Source organism: Triturus cristatus, chromosome 2_1, assembly GCF_964204655.1.
Source record: "Triturus cristatus chromosome 2_1, aTriCri1.1, whole genome shotgun sequence".
Lineage (NCBI taxonomy): Eukaryota > Metazoa > Chordata > Amphibia > Caudata > Salamandridae > Triturus > Triturus cristatus.
The window spans coordinates 930,074,398-930,092,458 of record NC_140581.1 but is presented as its reverse complement, the minus strand read 5'-3'; the positions used below and the strand labels follow the sequence as shown (position 1 = coordinate 930,092,458).

Here is an 18,061-nt window from a genome sequence, read left to right as displayed (position 1 = left end):
CCTTCTTGATTCCATCCTTTGGATCCACCGGACACTCTTCACTGACTGCCTGTCAGCAACTTTCCTTCAGGCATCCATAGGAGTCAACGACGAAACCCGAAGCAAGTTCCCACCTATGCACCCGCAGCCCGTGGGCTAGGTAACTTGAGTACTCCGGTGCTCACAAGGGTAGTGACTATCCTAGGGTCTAGTTTCCAAGTCTCGAACTCCTAGCTATTCCAGAAGTGTCCTAAAACTCTTAATTTCTAATAACTACTATTTCTATTGACTTTTACGCATTACGCGTGAGTGTTTCCACTCTGCACCTGAATCCCGTGGGCCTCCCACTTCCTAACCTTTGGTAGTATAGTGTAGCCCCAGCGATTCCCTATGCCTAGGCCTATCCTGTGTTCGTGACAGTGGTTCTTATACCACTTACTTAGTATATGGTTTGCGTGGCCCCTAGGGCCTAACTGTATTACTTACCTGTGTGACTTAATGTATGCTTAAATAAGACTGTGTTGTACTTACCTCGAATCTCATAAAGAGTGCTGAGGGTATTTTGACTAGAATAAATACATTCTATTTTTATATATATCTGTTGTGGTGTCCTTTCATTTGGTATTCAAGGGACTACATATGGTATAACAGCTGGCTTCACATGCCATACAGAGTTTAGCCTAAGACTGCTCTTGTCTATGCTACCACTAGGATAGCTGGTCTATAAGGTTGACTTTACAACCAATCACCATAAGGGTTGTTTGGACTGATACAAGGTGTACACTAGAATTAGTGACATCATATATCAGGCCAACTTCTCACAATGGTGTCGAAGCGGTTGTGGATGTCTGCGATCTTACGGTGGAAGAAGGTGGCCAGCAAGTCGCACAGGTCTTGCGAAGGTGGGATGTCGTTGGTGTTGGAGCTTGGGTTGGAGAGTTCCTTCACGATGTTGAAGAGCTCTTTGCTTTTGTATGCGTTGTTGACAAGGCGGTCTTTGAAGGAGGCCCTTTTGGCGGATCTGATGAGGTGATGATGTCTGCGGGTGGCGTTCTTGTGGGCGGCGTAGCTTTCTGGTGTTCGTTCGCGGATCCAGTTCTTCTCTTGCTTTAGGCAGGTTTGCTTGGAGGCCTGGAAATCTTCAGTGAACCAGCTGGCTTTCTTTCTCGTGTGGTTGTTGGAGGGTTTTTGAGCGGGGAAAGGGTGTTGGCGCAGTTGTCGATCCACTGGCTGAGGTTGTGGGTGGCGGCGTCGGGTCGGTCAGGTCTGCGGGTGGGCTCCGGGCGAGGGTGGTGGTTATATGGTCTTCGGTGACTTTGCTCCAGCGGCGGTGAGGCACCTGGTGCGGTGGTGCGTGGTTGGTTCCCAGAAGGTGAAGTGGATGCAACAGTGGTTGGCCCAGTGGAGTTCGGTGGTGTGGTTTAAGGAGACGTGGGAGCTTCCGGAGAAGATTTGGTCGAGCGTGTGGCCGGCGGAGTGGGTGGATGTTGTGACGAGATGTCTAAGTCCGAGGTTGTCGATCAGGGTGGAGGAGTTGGAGTCGTTGTTGTTCTCGAGGTGGAAGTTCAGGTCCCCGAGGAGGATGTAGTCCGTGGAGGCTAGGGCGTGTGTTCTGACGAAGTCGGCGATGGAGTCACTGAACTGTGGTCGGGGTCTGGGGGGCCTGTAGATGAGGGTTCCGCTGAGGGTGGTGATGGGGTCGGTGTGGATCTGTAAGTGCAGGTGTTTGGCGGTGCTGAGGGTGTCGTCAGTACTGGTCGAGACTTTGAGAGTGTTCCTGTGGACAGTGACGATTCCCCCTCCTACTCCGTTGGTGCCGTCCCTGCGGGTGATCTTGTAGCCTTCCGGGATGGCTATGGCGATTTCGGATGCCGAGGAGGGGTTCAGCCAGGTCTCTGTCAGGAAGACGACGTCTGGGGTGTTGGAGTCGAGTAGGTCCCAGAGTTCAACGGCATGTTTTCGGGCAGAGCGGGTGTTGAGAAGGATGCATCTGAGGTAGTTTGGTTCTTTGGTAGGAGGGTTGGTGGGCCGGATGCTAGTGTAGCTGCAGTTCCGGCAGGAGAAGGGTCCTTGCGTGCGCTTAGGGGCAGCCAGGCAGCAGGTGCGTGATCGTCTGGTGTTGAGAGTGTGGAGGGTGCTGGAGTCATAGCGGAGATGGGCGTCGCGGCGTCCGCGGGTGCCATGGGTTCCGCGCAGCGGCTGTCATAAGAAGGGGAGGTGGGAGGGAGGAGCAGCTGGTAGGGGGTAGCGGGCCAATGGGTGAGCGGGGGGCGGGGCCGCAAGGCACGCAGCGGCAGGAAAACAGGAAAGATGGACGGCGAAAGGGAAACTGGAGGCAAAAGGGGCACAAAGGGGGGGGGGAGAGGGAAAAACGATCACAGTGCAGAAAACGGTAAAATACAGTACAATTCTGTCACACATAGCATAGTAACAGTAGAGGCAAACCTACGGAGGCGGGCCTCGAACACCAGGCGGCAGAAGTGGCAGCTGGGCACAGGCAGGTGGAGCTGCGCGGCGTGGGGAGAATCCTGCCTGGAAACAGGGTCAAGGGTCGCTCCCTTCACTGCGCAGCCGCCGCCATAAGAAGGGGCGGTGGGAAGGAGGAGCAGCTGGGAGGGGGGAGCGGGCCAGTGGGTGAGCTGGGGGAAGCTGGGTCGCAAGGGACACAGCAGCGGGAAAACGGGAGAGATGGACGGCGAAAAGGAAACAGGAGGCAAAAGGGGCACAAGGGGGGGGGGAGGGAAAAACGATCACAGAGCAGAAAACAGTAAAGTACAGTACAATTCAGTCACACAATAGCACAGTCACAGTTGAGGCAAACCTACGGAGGCGGGCCTCGAACACCAGGCAGCAGGAGGCGCAGCCTGAACACGTCTGGATGTGCCAGTATAGGCAACAAGTCAGTCCGCATATCCTGCATATGCAGCTTATGAGATGACTTGAACAACCACTTTACTTATCACAACATGTTGTCTCCCCAACGTCACAATGACAAGCAAGAGGCTCCTTGCCTAGAGCAAACAAGAAGGAGGACAGATGACAACACTGACGTGCACATTTTTACCAACTAGGGCTCTGGTACCTAGAAAGCTTCATTGTTTATGTATGTAGTGGTCATCTTATATTGGGTAATTTTCCTTAGAATAATGTTTCTTAGGGCACCTTTCATTGAATGTCCTACATCTTGTTTGCTGAATGCATAGTAGGTTTTCTTTCTAAAAGCACCCTTTTGCTCCAATGACATTCTTGAAACAGTTGGATGCAGTTACAAACACTTAACCTAACCTTAATTAGCTATTTTTAAATTCAGTATTCCAACTACTCATACGAAAACATAGCTTCTGTACTTGTTTGCGTTTTGTGTAATGAAAAATTATCAGCTAATGTATAAATAACAATCCGTTATGTGTTTTATTTTGTTATTTACTTGTAGATACTGAGGAGGAATTCTATGATGCTCCAAGCAGCCCAGTGGATGATATTGCCTTTTTTGATGTAGCCACATGTTCCCTAAGTCGATCTGGTAGCATGCGAAGAAACAGGTTACAGAAACAGGAATCTCTGAAGAATATGACTGAATTTCAAATGAGATTTGAAATACCAGAGGTATGAATGTAATTATATCCAGTCTGTCTTTGTGAAATTGAATGAATGAAAAAATAATACATTTACATTTTAACTACATATTGTTGGCATTAAGTGTTTATGGACCATATCTTTTTATAAGATGAATCTGTTCAAGCTGGACTGACATAACAAGTTTGGTTTTTCCATTTCTGCAATGTTCCACAGTGTATACATCCAATAGCAGGGTCTGAAATGTTGGCTGTACCCCATAAAACACTTGATTGCCTGCCTCACTTCACATAGTACCAGTGCCAGTTGCCTTTCCCTCAGTGAATGCAGCTTGAATTGTGTGTATTAGGAAGGCTTGGTGACATGTATTGCAAGAATCTCGGGATTTGAGATGTCATTTAACACCCCCTCCCAGTATTTAGTTCCCGGCGTGGATCAATGGACGGTGGCCGGCTCTGCCAAAATAATGAGGAAAGAATACCAAACGACACACAACATCACAGTCCAAGAGCCCCAAAACATGCTGCAGGTGACTACTAGTCTTGGGGTCTTGAGTAGCGTGCTACTGACCGGAAAACCACTTCAAAGCCTGCTCAGGGGTTGTAAGTGCTTTATAAATTATATTTACGGTATCAATGTATACTTAATCAAAGTTTCTATACTTTATGGGGGTCACCTACCTGGCGTGCAGATGCTATCCGGGCTTGCTCTTTGGTGCCTCTGGTTCTTCTCTTGCTACCCCTGGTCTCAGGAGTCTGTGGTGGACACGCCTTGCCCTTCCCTTGACCGCTCAACAACAATCAGGAGGCGCCAGAGAGTGAGACAAGTAGCTAATCCAGTGCTGTCATGCGAGGTAAAAGCATCTGTGAAATCACTTTCGGTGCCTCCTTGCATTTCTGTGAATCATCTTTCATTGCTTTAGAGATATCAGAGTGTATACAACTGCTGAACTCTGCAGTCATAGCGCACAGAACTAATAGTTCATTTTGATATTTCCCACAGTAATTTCCATTTGCAGTCTGACACCAAGGGATGACAGGTACGGTTATGGGACCAATCAGGGGAGAGGAGTTGGCCTAACAGCCTGTCTGTAAGAGACATAGATTAGTTATAGATTCCTCACCGCCCCACTCATCCTACCCGTTCTGCGAACTGACTTCTAGGGTTAGGGACTACCTTTCAGGGCCCTAGTTTTGTGCACCAGTGGTCCGTTTCTTGCATGGCTCTGCGCATCTGAAAGAGACATGTTAGTGATAGATTCCTTACCTTAGAATATCCCCAGACGTCAGACTGGATCCAGAACATTTTCATCAGAAGTACCCCTGCGCGTTGGAAGATGGCGTCGTGTGGCTCCACGTCCATCGCTGGTGTCGTAAGCGCCGAGATGACGACATGGAGACTACTTAGGCGCCACCCATGCGCACTGATGTCAGTTCTTTCTTTTTCCGCGCCAGCAAGCTCAGATCCGGTTAGAGCACGTACCCTAGTTACTTTTTGACTAAACCTTTGAGACTTTTGTCTTCCATTTTTGAGTCTTGACTCCTCGTGCCACGTAGGGATGCCTGGATTTAAATCCTGCGGGGCCTGTCGCAGTACCATGTCGGTGGCCGACCCCCATGGCGTCTGTCTCTACTGTCTGGAGCGCGGTCATGTTCTGACAGTCTGGCCATGGCTCCGAAGGCCTTGCGGGAGCGGTCCCATAAGTTACTGGAGGCCCGGCAGTCGTCTCCGTGCCGTTCGAGGTCCAGGGGTCGCATGAGAAATCGCTTGCGGAGCCATCGTCATGGCTCCCCGGGGTCGAAATCTTCCCACTAGGGTAAGAGACGTCATATGAATATGTTGAAGCGTTTCCACTATCCGACGTCCCCTCTTCGGTCTCCGGACACGGACGAGGGGGGGCCCCGTGGGTATCACCCTCGCGGCTCCTCTGGAGCCTGCGAGTCCTGTGGCCTACCCACCTTATCCGGGTCCGTCGGCGACTCCTGCCCAGGTGCAAGATTTTCTTGCAACCATGGACTGCCTCTTCAGGCCTCGTGCGCCCGCCGTCGCGCCTTCGGTCCCTGCGGTCCCAGTTGAGGGCCCTCCCTTGCCACTGGGTCCGCCGCCGGCACTGATGCCGCAGGGACCTCTGCCGGCGGCTCCGGCATCGCAGGGACCACCGCCAGCAGCTCCGATCCTGGCGCCTGCAGTGGGTTCCGTTCGTTACACCTCCGCCCTTGCCCGGGTTCCCGGACAATTTTGCTCCTGGTTGGGACCCTACTTGGGACACAGAGCCGGACCGGCGCCGTTCCCGGCGCCTGTCGTCCATTTGTATTCCCCTGTTCCCCCCCGCCCCCCACCACCGCAGTCTGTTCCACGGATAGTGGAGGAAGGGGACGACTGGGAGGGGTCTGAGGACCCTCTCGCACGGGTCAGAACAGGAATGGATGGAAGAGCTAGAGGATGACGGTGGCCTTGACCTCTCCTCTGACCCTGGTTTTCTTTCTCCTCCTGCTATAGCTATGGAGGAGGGCGCCACATACACTGTGGTGCTCCGTAGAGCAGCTGAGGACCTTGACCTGCCTACAGTGACCCTCAAGACTAATCTCCTCACTGAAGTACTTCAGCCGGTGACAAGCTCTTCGGAGCCCCTGCTGCGTTCAATGAGGCATTAAGTCTGATGTCTTGATGGGCACCTGGTCTAGACCGGCCAGGGGGGTTCCCGTGGATAAGAATGTGGCCTGGCACCATCCCTCGTCCCCGGTTGACCCTGCTTTTCTGTCCACCCACCCAACCCCGGAGAGCCTGGGCATCCAGGCCTCCACTTCCAAAGCGCATTGCCTACCGCTCCGCCGGAAAAGGAATCCAAAAAGCTGTAACAGTTCGGCAAGAAACAATTTTCATCTGCCAGCTTGTGGCTGCGGTCGGTGAACACCGCATGCCTCTTGGGCTGCTATTCCCATGCTGTGTGGGACATGGTTGCGCAGGTGCCTCCTCATGTCCGGGGGAGGCTCTGACAGTGGTTTCCCAAGCTGTTGCTGAGGGGAAAGATGCAGCAAGGTTCGCCATTAGGGTTGGACTGGACTTCACAGACTCACTGGGTAGGGCGATTTCTACGACAGTGGCCCTCCGTCGCCACGCCTGGTTGCGGTCCACTGGTTTTTCAGGGGATGTACAAAGTTCTCTTATGGACATGCACTTTGATGGTACTCGCCTGTTTGGCGATCAGGCCGATAGTGCGCTGGAGCGTGTTAAGGACTCCCGGGCATCTCGTCCGAAGTGGCTACTCCTTCCCCTTCGAGACTGCCCCTCCAGCCATGCCACCTCAGTTCCACCGCATGTCGGGGGACCATTTTGTGCTTCCTCAGCAGGAAGTCAAGGCCGTCCTGGCCCAGAGGGCCATCGAGCGCGTTCCTGGGCCAGAAGTAGGTCGTGGTTGTTATTCCCACTACATTCTGGTCCCCTAGAAGGAAAAATGGGGCCTGCGTCCCATCTTGGACCTCAGGAATGTCAACTGCTACCTCCGGAAGGAGAAGTTCAAGTTGTTAACTCTGGCTCAGGTCTTGGCTGCCCTCGACCCTGGAGACTGGATGGTAGCATTGAACTTGCAGGACGCATATTTTCATATCCCCGTCCTGCCGGCCACTGGTGTTACCTGCGGTTCACGGTAGGTCTAAAGCACTTTTAGTTTGCCGTGCTCCCCTTCGGCCTTACCAGTGCCCCTCAGGTGTTCACAAAGTGATGGCGGTGGTCGCAGCTCATCTGCGCAGATCAGGGGTTCCAGTCTTCCCCTATCTCGACGACTGGTTGTTGAAGGCGGGCTTGCCCCAGGCAGTCGTCTCCCACCTCCAGACTACGGCCGACCTCCTGCATTTGCTGGGCTTCTCCATCAACGTGCCGAAGTCGCACCGAGTCCCTCTCAGAAGCTCCCCTTCATTGGAGCAGTTCTGGATTTGACACAGTTTCGGGTTTTTCTTCCCGCACAGCGAGTCTGGGATTTTCAGGCAATGATTCCGATCTTTCGGCCTGTATCTTGAGTTTCGGTCAGGGTGACCCTCCGGCTCGTGGGCCTAGTGGCCTCCTGCATCCTGCTAGTGGCAGATGGCATATGCGGGCTCTGCAGAGGTACCTGAAGTTCCAGTGGGCACAGCATCGGGGCAACCTGTCCGATCACATCCATATCTCAAAAGGCACTGCGCGACAATTGCAGTGGTGGCTCTCGAATCACGATTGGGTCAATGGCAGATCCCTCTTCCTTCCCCAACCGGAGCACACAGTGGTGACGGATGCGTCCCAACTGGGATGGGGCGGCCACATGGGAGAGGCGGAGATCAGTGGCCGCTGGTGTCCGGCGGAGTCCCGGCTCCATATCAACCTTTTGGAGCTTCAGGCGATCTGACTTGCACTGACAGCATTCCTACCCTCTGTCCGGGGAAGTGTAGTGCAGGTGTTCACGGACAACACCACCGCCATGTGGTATTGCAACAAACAGGGCGGGGTGGGGTCGTGGACCCTATGTCAGGAGGCTCTCCACCTCTGGACATGGCTGGAACATCAAGGCATTACCTTGGTGGTTCAGCACCTGGCAGGTTCTCTGAATGCCAGAGCGGACAAACTCAGCCGCCGGTGCATGATGGATCACGAATGGCGTCTTCACTCGGCGGTGGCGCAAGGTCTTTCTGCAGTGGGGAGAGCCTTGGTTAGATCTATTTGCCACCGAAGAGAACACGCAATGTCATCAATTCTGCACGTTGGAATTTCCAAGGCAGCACTTGCTCGGCGACGCTTTTCGTCACTAGTGGAGCTGCGGTCTGTTATACGCCTTTCTGCCTATACCACTTCTGCCCAGAGTGCTGAAGAAGATTTGGAGCGACCGGGCCCAAGTCATCCTTGTGGCTCCGGATTGGGCACGAAGATACTGGTATCCCGAGCTACTCAGCATAGAGATCGCTCCCCCGATACAACTTCCTCTTCGGGAGGATCTTCTGTCGCAGCAACAGGGGACGGTCCTCCACCCAAACCTGCCCAGCCTCCATCTCCATGCGTGGAGATTGAGCGGCGACAGTGGACAGCTTTCGACCTTCCTTCTGATGTCTGTGACATTATTCTGGCAGCCAGGTGTCCCTCCACTAAGACGGTATATGCCTGCAGGTGGAACAGATTTGTGGCATGGTGCACAGCAAAGGCTGTGGATCCCCTTGCTGCCCCTCTTTCCGAGGTCCTTCTGTTCCTTCTCTCTTTGGCCCAGCAGGGCTCTGCTCTGGGCACTATCAAATGTTATCTCTTGGCCATTTCCGCCTTTCTACGGCTTCCAGATCAGCCTTCTCTTTTTAAGTCCCCATTTGTTAATCGCTTCCTGAAAGGCATTACACACACGTTTCCTCCTGTGCCCTTCATAATGCCTCAATGGGACTTAAATCTTTTCTTGACTTAACTGATGTGTGCTCCCTTTGAGCCACTTCATACCTGTCCTTTACGTCTTCCCACTCTAAAGACGGCTTTCCTGGTAGCTATCACCTCTGCCAGAAGAGTGAGTTAGCTCCAGGCTCTTTCTTCTAAACCACCTTTTCTCTCTGTTCATCCAGACAAAGTGGTTTTATGGACTTGTCCTTCTTTCTTGCCAAAGGTTGTCACGTCCTTTCACATCGGGCAGACCATCACTTTGCCCACCTTCTTTCTGCCTCCTTCAAAAGAAGAAAAGAGGCTCCATCTTCGGGACCCAAAACGTGCGCTCTCTTTCTATCTGAAGCGCACACTACAGTTCCGAGTGGATGACCAACTTTTTTTTGGCTACGTGGGCGCCAAAAAAGGTCGGCCATCTCTTGGTAGGTCGTTCTCTGCATCAAAGCCTGTTACTCGTTGGCTAAGAAGGAGCCTCCTGTGGGGCTGCGTGCTCATTCTACCAGGGCAACGGCAGCCACTACTGATTTGGGACGTGGCGAGCGCCCTTGCAGGACATTTGTCAGGCAGCTACGTGGAAAAGTAGAGAGAGACCCCTTATCCAATCTAAGGGAAATAGGGTACTTGTAGTAAGGCAAAGAAAAAAGAATTCCCTTGGGTAGCCTAAAACTATAGATACCAAATGGTCCACAACAATAGAGAAGGAAAAGAAGAAAAATAATAAACAAAAACTGTGTTTTGCCCAAACAATAAATTGAACTATATCTCACCAATAGAAATTAATGCCACAATATTTATTAACACCATACAATTATTACACATACAGAGTAAAATTGATTGTTGCAGAAAAAGTTTTTTATACATACACAGATTAAGATATTTAATAAAAATTATACAAAGCAATAAAAATTACAATTCTTTGAGAGAAAACAGGAATTAGAAATTAGATTTAGTCTTAAAGATGGACACATTCATCTGAAAGAAGATTATCATTGATTGGAGCTTGATACTTCTTACTCATTTAGTATCTAATGATCCCAATCAAAACAACGAATTGTGTACACAGATGCGTTTCGATGGTATCAGTCAATTTACACCATCTTTATCAAGACAATAATATTCTCTCGGTGAAATTATTCATATATCTCGTTTAGTGTCCACTTAAATATAGAAGGACATCATCATATGGGGAGTCACTTTATTTAACCTCAGACTTCCCGTGAACAAGAAATCTTCTGCAGAAAGGTGCGTTACCCGGAGGAGCTCCTGGAGTAAGTTTTTTTTTATCCACGTCTCAAATAGATGCACGAGGTCCACCCCCGTTAAAGGACTAACGATATATAGACCCCGGAGGCTTAAAATCGGACTAACTAAAGTACAAGAGGAACGTTACAAATAACTTGATGTAACGACACCCTGACAGTTTTCTTAAAATAACAGGATTTGCAAAACGTTCGATTCAACCATAAAGATTTCTTGTTCACGGGAAGTCTGAGGTTAAATAAAGCGACTCCCCATATGATGATGTCCTTCTATATCCAAGTGGACACTAAACGAGATATATGAATAATTTCGCCGTGAGAATAATAATATTGTCTTGATAAAGATGGTGTAAAATGACTGATACCAGCGAAACGCGTCGACGCATCTGTGGAGGCTGCAGCAGAAGCCTTTGGAATGTATCCAGTATTTTAGGTAAGATAGCCATTTTAATCACTACCACTTTGCCCTGCCACAAGAGACCCTTCTAATGCCAGGAATGCTGTTCCTTGTGAGCCGTCTACAGAAGGTGAACATAATTTATACTAGCTGTGGATTTCAATGTGTGTGCAAGCTGGATCCCCAGTTAGGACATAACGTGTGTAGCTCATTGAATGAGGAACAGTTCCCTGATCGAGGACTTCTCTCCCAGTTGGACTGAAATATTAAGAATCTCTGATTTCTGCAAATTGAGAGAAAAACCTGAGATCTCTCCAAATGTGGACATTTCTTTAGGTGTTTGAATAATTCCACAGTCTAGAGAGCAAAACCAGCACATCTTCTCCATTGCAGCTTAATCTATCGGTTGCTTGTAGTATTTTGATTTTAGTAATACAGTTGTTTTGCCAGATTCTCTCTGCCATCGGCTCCAAGTAGAATGAGGAGAAGAGAGCAGACAGCCACGTTGGGTTCCACCACTAATAGGGAGGTGCCATGAGTTTGTGCAATTAATTGTGCCAGTAGGGAGGTTTTCGGCGTTCATCTGTGAGATGTAGGTTGTGTTTGTATTATTGCAGCAGCGTCTGCCTGGGATGAAATCAGCCTGACCTGGGTCTGTCAAGCTGGCTATATGGGGGAGTTAAGGCTTTGGGTTTTTATTCCTGTAAAGAGTCTAGCGTTGATATACAGTGTTTAAGTCAGCATAAGAGGCTGTAAAGAAAATAATGTGTTAGGAATTTCCCAGGCTTTGAAATGACTGAAATCGATGCCTCAAGCATAGATTGGATCATAATGTCCCAATCTGGAAACAAGTTGAAGAACCTAATATGGACCATTGCAAGGGTGTGGTAAAAAATCTTTTATAGAACAATGGGGGTTGTCCATATTGACTTGGCGATTCAAAGAGTTTGAGTCTAACAATTGCTGCAATCACCTCCTCTAATTTCATTGGGTGGACTAAATGTTCACTGTAGCTAGTGTCCAGCTGAGTAGAGTGACTCTTAAAAACTGCTGAATATACTCTTGCTGTCTACTACCCATTTACCATAATTCCTGGCCAGCTTCTTAATTCTTTCTGCAGTAATGTTCCCCCATAATTTCCAGGCTTGAGGCATGCCTGCCTTAATGGCACCAGAGTAATACCTCTGCCTGGGTTTAAGGATAGCATACTCTGCCCTGTCCACATCTAGCTGCTTAAGTTGGGCCCCGGCTGATGACAGTAGGCATCACACCGTAGGTACCCCTGTCCGCTTATGAAGGGCCTCCAGCTCCCTTATTCTCTTTCCTAGTTTTTCTCTTTTTTAGGTCTCACCTAGCAAACGCAGCGCAGCTGCTTCACCTTGGCAAGACTCTGTTGTTGTCGCTTTTCTTTGCGAAGGGAGACAAACCATGTGCGCGCCCGAACAGGCGATGTGCACGCACAGGGCGTCTCCTCTCTGGTGTCTCCTTTGCAGTGATGGGAGCTTTCACACGCTCCCACCGAGCGCTTGATTTATTAGCTCTTGCAAGCATTCACCGGTGGAGCAGGATTTAATTGGTCCTTTGATCCGTAAGGCATTTATTAGCTCTTGTTTATTTATTTTACGGCGCAGTCCGCTTTCAAGCGGCCACGTGCCTTTGTGTGCAGTTGTTTGAAGGAATAACGAAAATAAGGAAGGAAGTTACTGACTTGTCTGTAAGATTAGTATGCTGGGGCATTGTACACAAAATGCTGCCTCTCGACTAACTGCAATTTTTAATTCTGGCACACGAGAAAAACATTGGCTTCTTTCTACAATTGTTATCTCTAGATGGAATAAATCTTCAGTTTAAGACACCTGTCACGAATTTTGAATTCTAGGATATATTTTTTTTTAAATACATTCTTCTTTTGGTTCCAAATAGAACTATTTTCTGTGATCGAGGCTTGGAAAAAAAATCTAAATCACGTATGCCACGAAGCGTGACGGGACCTTTGTCCACCCACACATACTAAATAAACACACCTGCAGAGAAAATAATACACGCTCCTTGAACCATTCCCTGACATAACGGGCATCTTTAATTATACTCACGGTGCTTACATTGTCACGGGCTCAAGTCAATGACTGCAAGGGCATATAATTCGGAGCAAGAGAGCCAAGGGGGCTTAGAGTAATAAAAAAGTTAATTAGCGCAAACTATCCATTCCTCCTAGCCATTATGACATATTAAATTAACTACTGCAGTAAAGCGTTATGAATGCAGCACTGCATTTAAAAAAATGAAACAACTAAAATATTGTAACTAAAGCTCATAATATAAAAATAAATCTGGCAAGAACGGGCTAAAGAATAATAAGAAAATAAAAACCTCCACCTTGATGAGATAATCCGGGCCATAAAAACTACACAGGGCCACGTATGACAGGCGCAGCAAATGCTTCACTGGAAACAAACGTGGGGTGTGACCATCCGTGCATTAACATTAACAAATTGCTGGCATGTTTCTCCGAGAAAGGTGGCAACCGAAATACGACCGACACACTGGGTTTCATCAAAATGACCGATGGCGAACTCCCTCGTCAGGCGGCTTGTCAATCTACACTGCAGGATTTACTCTAATAATGCGGTGATCATTCGTGGACCCTATATCAGGAGGCTCTCCACCTCTGGACATGGCTGGAACATCAAGGCATTACCTTGGTGGTTCAGCACCTGGCAGGTTCTCTGAATGCCAGAGCGGACAAACTCAGCCGCCGGTGCATGATGGATCACGAATGGCGTCTTCACTCGGCGGTGGCGCAAGGTCTTTCTGCAGTGGGGAGAGCCTTGGTTAGATCTATTTGCCACCGAAGAGAACACGCAATGTCATCAATTCTGCACGTTGGAATTTCCAAGGCAGCACTTGCTCGGCGACGCTTTTCGTCACTAGTGGAGCTGCGGTCTGTTATACGCCTTTCTGCCTATACCACTTCTGCCCAGAGTGCTGAAGAAGATTTGGAGCGACCGGGCCCAAGTCATCCTTGTGGCTCCGGATTGGGCACGAAGATACTGGTATCCCGAGCTACTCAGCATAGAGATCGCTCCCCCGATACAACTTCCTCTTCGGGAGGATCTTCTGTCGCAGCAACAGGGGACGGTCCTCCACCCAAACCTGCCCAGCCTCCATCTCCATGCGTGGAGATTGAGCGGCGACAGTGGACAGCTTTCGACCTTCCTTCTGATGTCTGTGACATTATTCTGGCAGCCAGGTGTCCCTCCACTAAGACGGTATATGCCTGCAGGTGGAACAGATTTGTGGCATGGTGCACAGCAAAGGCTGTGGATCCCCTTGCTGCCCCTCTTTCCGAGGTCCTTCTGTTCCTTCTCTCTTTGGCCCAGCAGGGCTCTGCTCTGGGCACTATCAAATGTTATCTCTTGGCCATTTCCGCCTTTCTACGGCTTCCAGATCAGCCTTCTCTTTTTAAGTCCCCATTTGTTAATCGCTTCCTGAAAGGCATTACACACACGTTTCCTCCTGTGCCCTTCATAATGCCTCAATGGGACTTAAATCTTTTCTTGACTTAACTGATGTGTGCTCCCTTTGAGCCACTTCATACCTGTCCTTTACGTCTTCCCACTCTAAAGACGGCTTTCCTGGTAGCTATCACCTCTGCCAGAAGAGTGAGTTAGCTCCAGGCTCTTTCTTCTAAACCACCTTTTCTCTCTGTTCATCCAGACAAAGTGGTTTTATGGACTTGTCCTTCTTTCTTGCCAAAGGTTGTCACGTCCTTTCACATCGGGCAGACCATCACTTTGCCCACCTTCTTTCTGCCTCCTTCAAAAGAAGAAAAGAGGCTCCATCTTCGGGACCCAAAACGTGCGCTCTCTTTCTATCTGAAGCGCACACTACAGTTCCGAGTGGATGACCAACTTTTTTTTGGCTACGTGGGCGCCAAAAAAGGTCGGCCATCTCTTGGTAGGTCGTTCTCTGCATCAAAGCCTGTTACTCGTTGGCTAAGAAGGAGCCTCCTGTGGGGCTGCGTGCTCATTCTACCAGGGCAACGGCAGCCACTACTGATTTGGGACGTGGCGAGCGCCCTTGCAGGACATTTGTCAGGCAGCTACGTGGAAAAGTAGAGAGAGACCCCTTATCCAATCTAAGGGAAATAGGGTACTTGTAGTAAGGCAAAGAAAAAAGAATTCCCTTGGGTAGCCTAAAACTATAGATACCAAATGGTCCACAACAATAGAGAAGGAAAAGAAGAAAAATAATAAACAAAAACTGTGTTTTGCCCAAACAATAAATTGAACTATATCTCACCAATAGAAATTAATGCCACAATATTTATTAACACCATACAATTATTACACATACAGAGTAAAATTGATTGTTGCAGAAAAAGTTTTTTATACATACACAGATTAAGATATTTAATAAAAATTATACAAAGCAATAAAAATTACAATTCTTTGAGAGAAAACAGGAATTAGAAATTAGATTTAGTCTTAAAGATGGACACATTCATCTGAAAGAAGATTATCATTGATTGGAGCTTGATACTTCTTACTCATTTAGTATCTAATGATCCCAATCAAAACAACGAATTGTGTACACAGATGCGTTTCGATGGTATCAGTCAATTTACACCATCTTTATCAAGACAATAATATTCTCTCGGTGAAATTATTCATATATCTCGTTTAGTGTCCACTTAAATATAGAAGGACATCATCATATGGGGAGTCACTTTATTTAACCTCAGACTTCCCGTGAACAAGAAATCTTCTGCAGAAAGGTGCGTTACCCGGAGGAGCTCCTGGAGTAAGTTTTTTTTTATCCACGTCTCAAATAGATGCACGAGGTCCACCCCCGTTAAAGGACTAACGATATATAGACCCCGGAGGCTTAAAATCGGACTAACTAAAGTACAAGAGGAACGTTACAAATAACTTGATGTAACGACACCCTGACAGTTTTCTTAAAATAACAGGATTTGCAAAACGTTCGATTCAACCATAAAGATTTCTTGTTCACGGGAAGTCTGAGGTTAAATAAAGCGACTCCCCATATGATGATGTCCTTCTATATCCAAGTGGACACTAAACGAGATATATGAATAATTTCGCCGTGAGAATAATAATATTGTCTTGATAAAGATGGTGTAAAATGACTGATACCAGCGAAACGCGTCGACGCATCTGTGGAGGCTGCAGCAGAAGCCTTTGGAATGTATCCAGTATTTTAGGTAAGATAGCCATTTTAATCACTACCACTTTGCCCTGCCACAAGAGACCCTTCTAATGCCAGGAATACCATCTGAGCCGTCTACAGAAGGTGAACATAATTTATACTAGCTGTGGATTTCAATGTGTGTGCAAGCTGGATCCCCAGTTAGGACATAACGTGTGTAGCTCATTGAATGAGGAACAGTTCCCTGATCGAGGACTTCTCTCCCAGTTGGACTGAAATATTAAGAATCTCTGATTTCTGCAAATTGAGAGAAAAACCTGAGATCTCTCCAAATGTGGACATTTCTTTAGGTGTTTGAATAATTCCACAGTCTAGAGAGCAAAACCAGCACATCTTCTCCATTGCAGCTTAATCTATCGGTTGCTTGTAGTATTTTGATTTTAGTAATACAGTTGTTTTGCCAGATTCTCTCTGCCATCGGCTCCAAGTAGAATGAGGAGAAGAGAGCAGACAGCCACGTTGGGTTCCACCACTAATAGGGAGGTGCCATGAGTTTGTGCAATTAATTGTGCCAGTAGGGAGGTTTTCGGCGTTCATCTGTGAGATGTAGGTTGTGTTTGTATTATTGCAGCAGCGTCTGCCTGGGATGAAATCAGCCTGACCTGGGTCTGTCAAGCTGGCTATATGGGGGAGTTAAGGCTTTGGGTTTTTATTCCTGTAAAGAGTCTAGCGTTGATATACAGTGTTTAAGTCAGCATAAGAGGCTGTAAAGAAAATAATGTGTTAGGAATTTCCCAGGCTTTGAAATGACTGAAATCGATGCCTCAAGCATAGATTGGATCATAATGTCCCAATCTGGAAACAAGTTGAAGAACCTAATATGGACCATTGCAAGGGTGTGGTAAAAAATCTTTTATAGAACAATGGGGGTTGTCCATATTGACTTGGCGATTCAAAGAGTTTGAGTCTAACAATTGCTGCAATCACCTCCTCTAATTTCATTGGGTGGACTAAATGTTCACTGTAGCTAGTGTCCAGCTGAGTAGAGTGACTCTTAAAAACTGCTGAATATACTCTTGCTGTCTACTACCCATTTACCATAATTCCTGGCCAGCTTCTTAATTCTTTCTGCAGTAATGTTCCCCCATAATTTCCAGGCTTGAGGCATGCCTGCCTTAATGGCACCAGAGTAATACCTCTGCCTGGGTTTAAGGATAGCATACTCTGCCCTGTCCACATCTAGCTGCTTAAGTTGGGCCCCGGCTGATGACAGTAGGCATCACACCGTAGGTACCCCTGTCCGCTTATGAAGGGCCTCCAGCTCCCTTATTCTCTTTCCTAGTTTTTCTCTTTTTTAGGTCTCACCTAGCAAACGCAGCGCAGCTGCTTCACCTTGGCAAGACTCTGTTGTTGTCGCTTTTCTTTGCGAAGGGAGACAAACCATGTGCGCGCCCGAACAGGCGATGTGCACGCACAGGGCGTCTCCTCTCTGGTGTCTCCTTTGCAGTGATGGGAGCTTTCACACGCTCCCACCGAGCGCTTGATTTATTAGCTCTTGCAAGCATTCACCGGTGGAGCAGGATTTAATTGGTCCTTTGATCCGTAAGGCATTTATTAGCTCTTGTTTATTTATTTTACGGCGCAGTCCGCTTTCAAGCGGCCACGTGCCTTTGTGTGCAGTTGTTTGAAGGAATAACGAAAATAAGGAAGGAAGTTACTGACTTGTCTGTAAGATTAGTATGCTGGGGCATTGTACACAAAATGCTGCCTCTCGACTAACTGCAATTTTTAATTCTGGCACACGAGAAAAACATTGGCTTCTTTCTACAATTGTTATCTCTAGATGGAATAAATCTTCAGTTTAAGACACCTGTCACGAATTTTGAATTCTAGGATATATTTTTTTTTAAATACATTCTTCTTTTGGTTCCAAATAGAACTATTTTCTGTGATCGAGGCTTGGAAAAAAAATCTAAATCACGTATGCCACGAAGCGTGACGGGACCTTTGTCCACCCACACATACTAAATAAACACACCTGCAGAGAAAATAATACACGCTCCTTGAACCATTCCCTGACATAACGGGCATCTTTAATTATACTCACGGTGCTTACATTGTCACGGGCTCAAGTCAATGACTGCAAGGGCATATAATTCGGAGCAAGAGAGCCAAGGGGGCTTAGAGTAATAAAAAAGTTAATTAGCGCAAACTATCCATTCCTCCTAGCCATTATGACATATTAAATTAACTACTGCAGTAAAGCGTTATGAATGCAGCACTGCATTTAAAAAAA

General features: G+C 47.9%; 1 protein-coding gene across 3 annotated transcripts in view; it reads left to right on the top strand.

Moving 5' to 3' along the window:
• VPS13A (vacuolar protein sorting 13 homolog A) overlaps positions 1-18,061 on the top strand; it is a 2,314,464-nt gene that overhangs the window by 560,718 nt on the left and 1,735,685 nt on the right. For all 3 annotated transcript variants that reach the window (XM_085633365.1, XM_085633382.1, XM_085633374.1), the window contains exon 25: positions 3,413-3,585. In XM_085633365.1, coding sequence (XP_085489491.1) covers positions 3,413-3,585 — 173 coding nt within the window. The remainder of the gene's footprint in view (positions 1-3,412; positions 3,586-18,061) is intronic.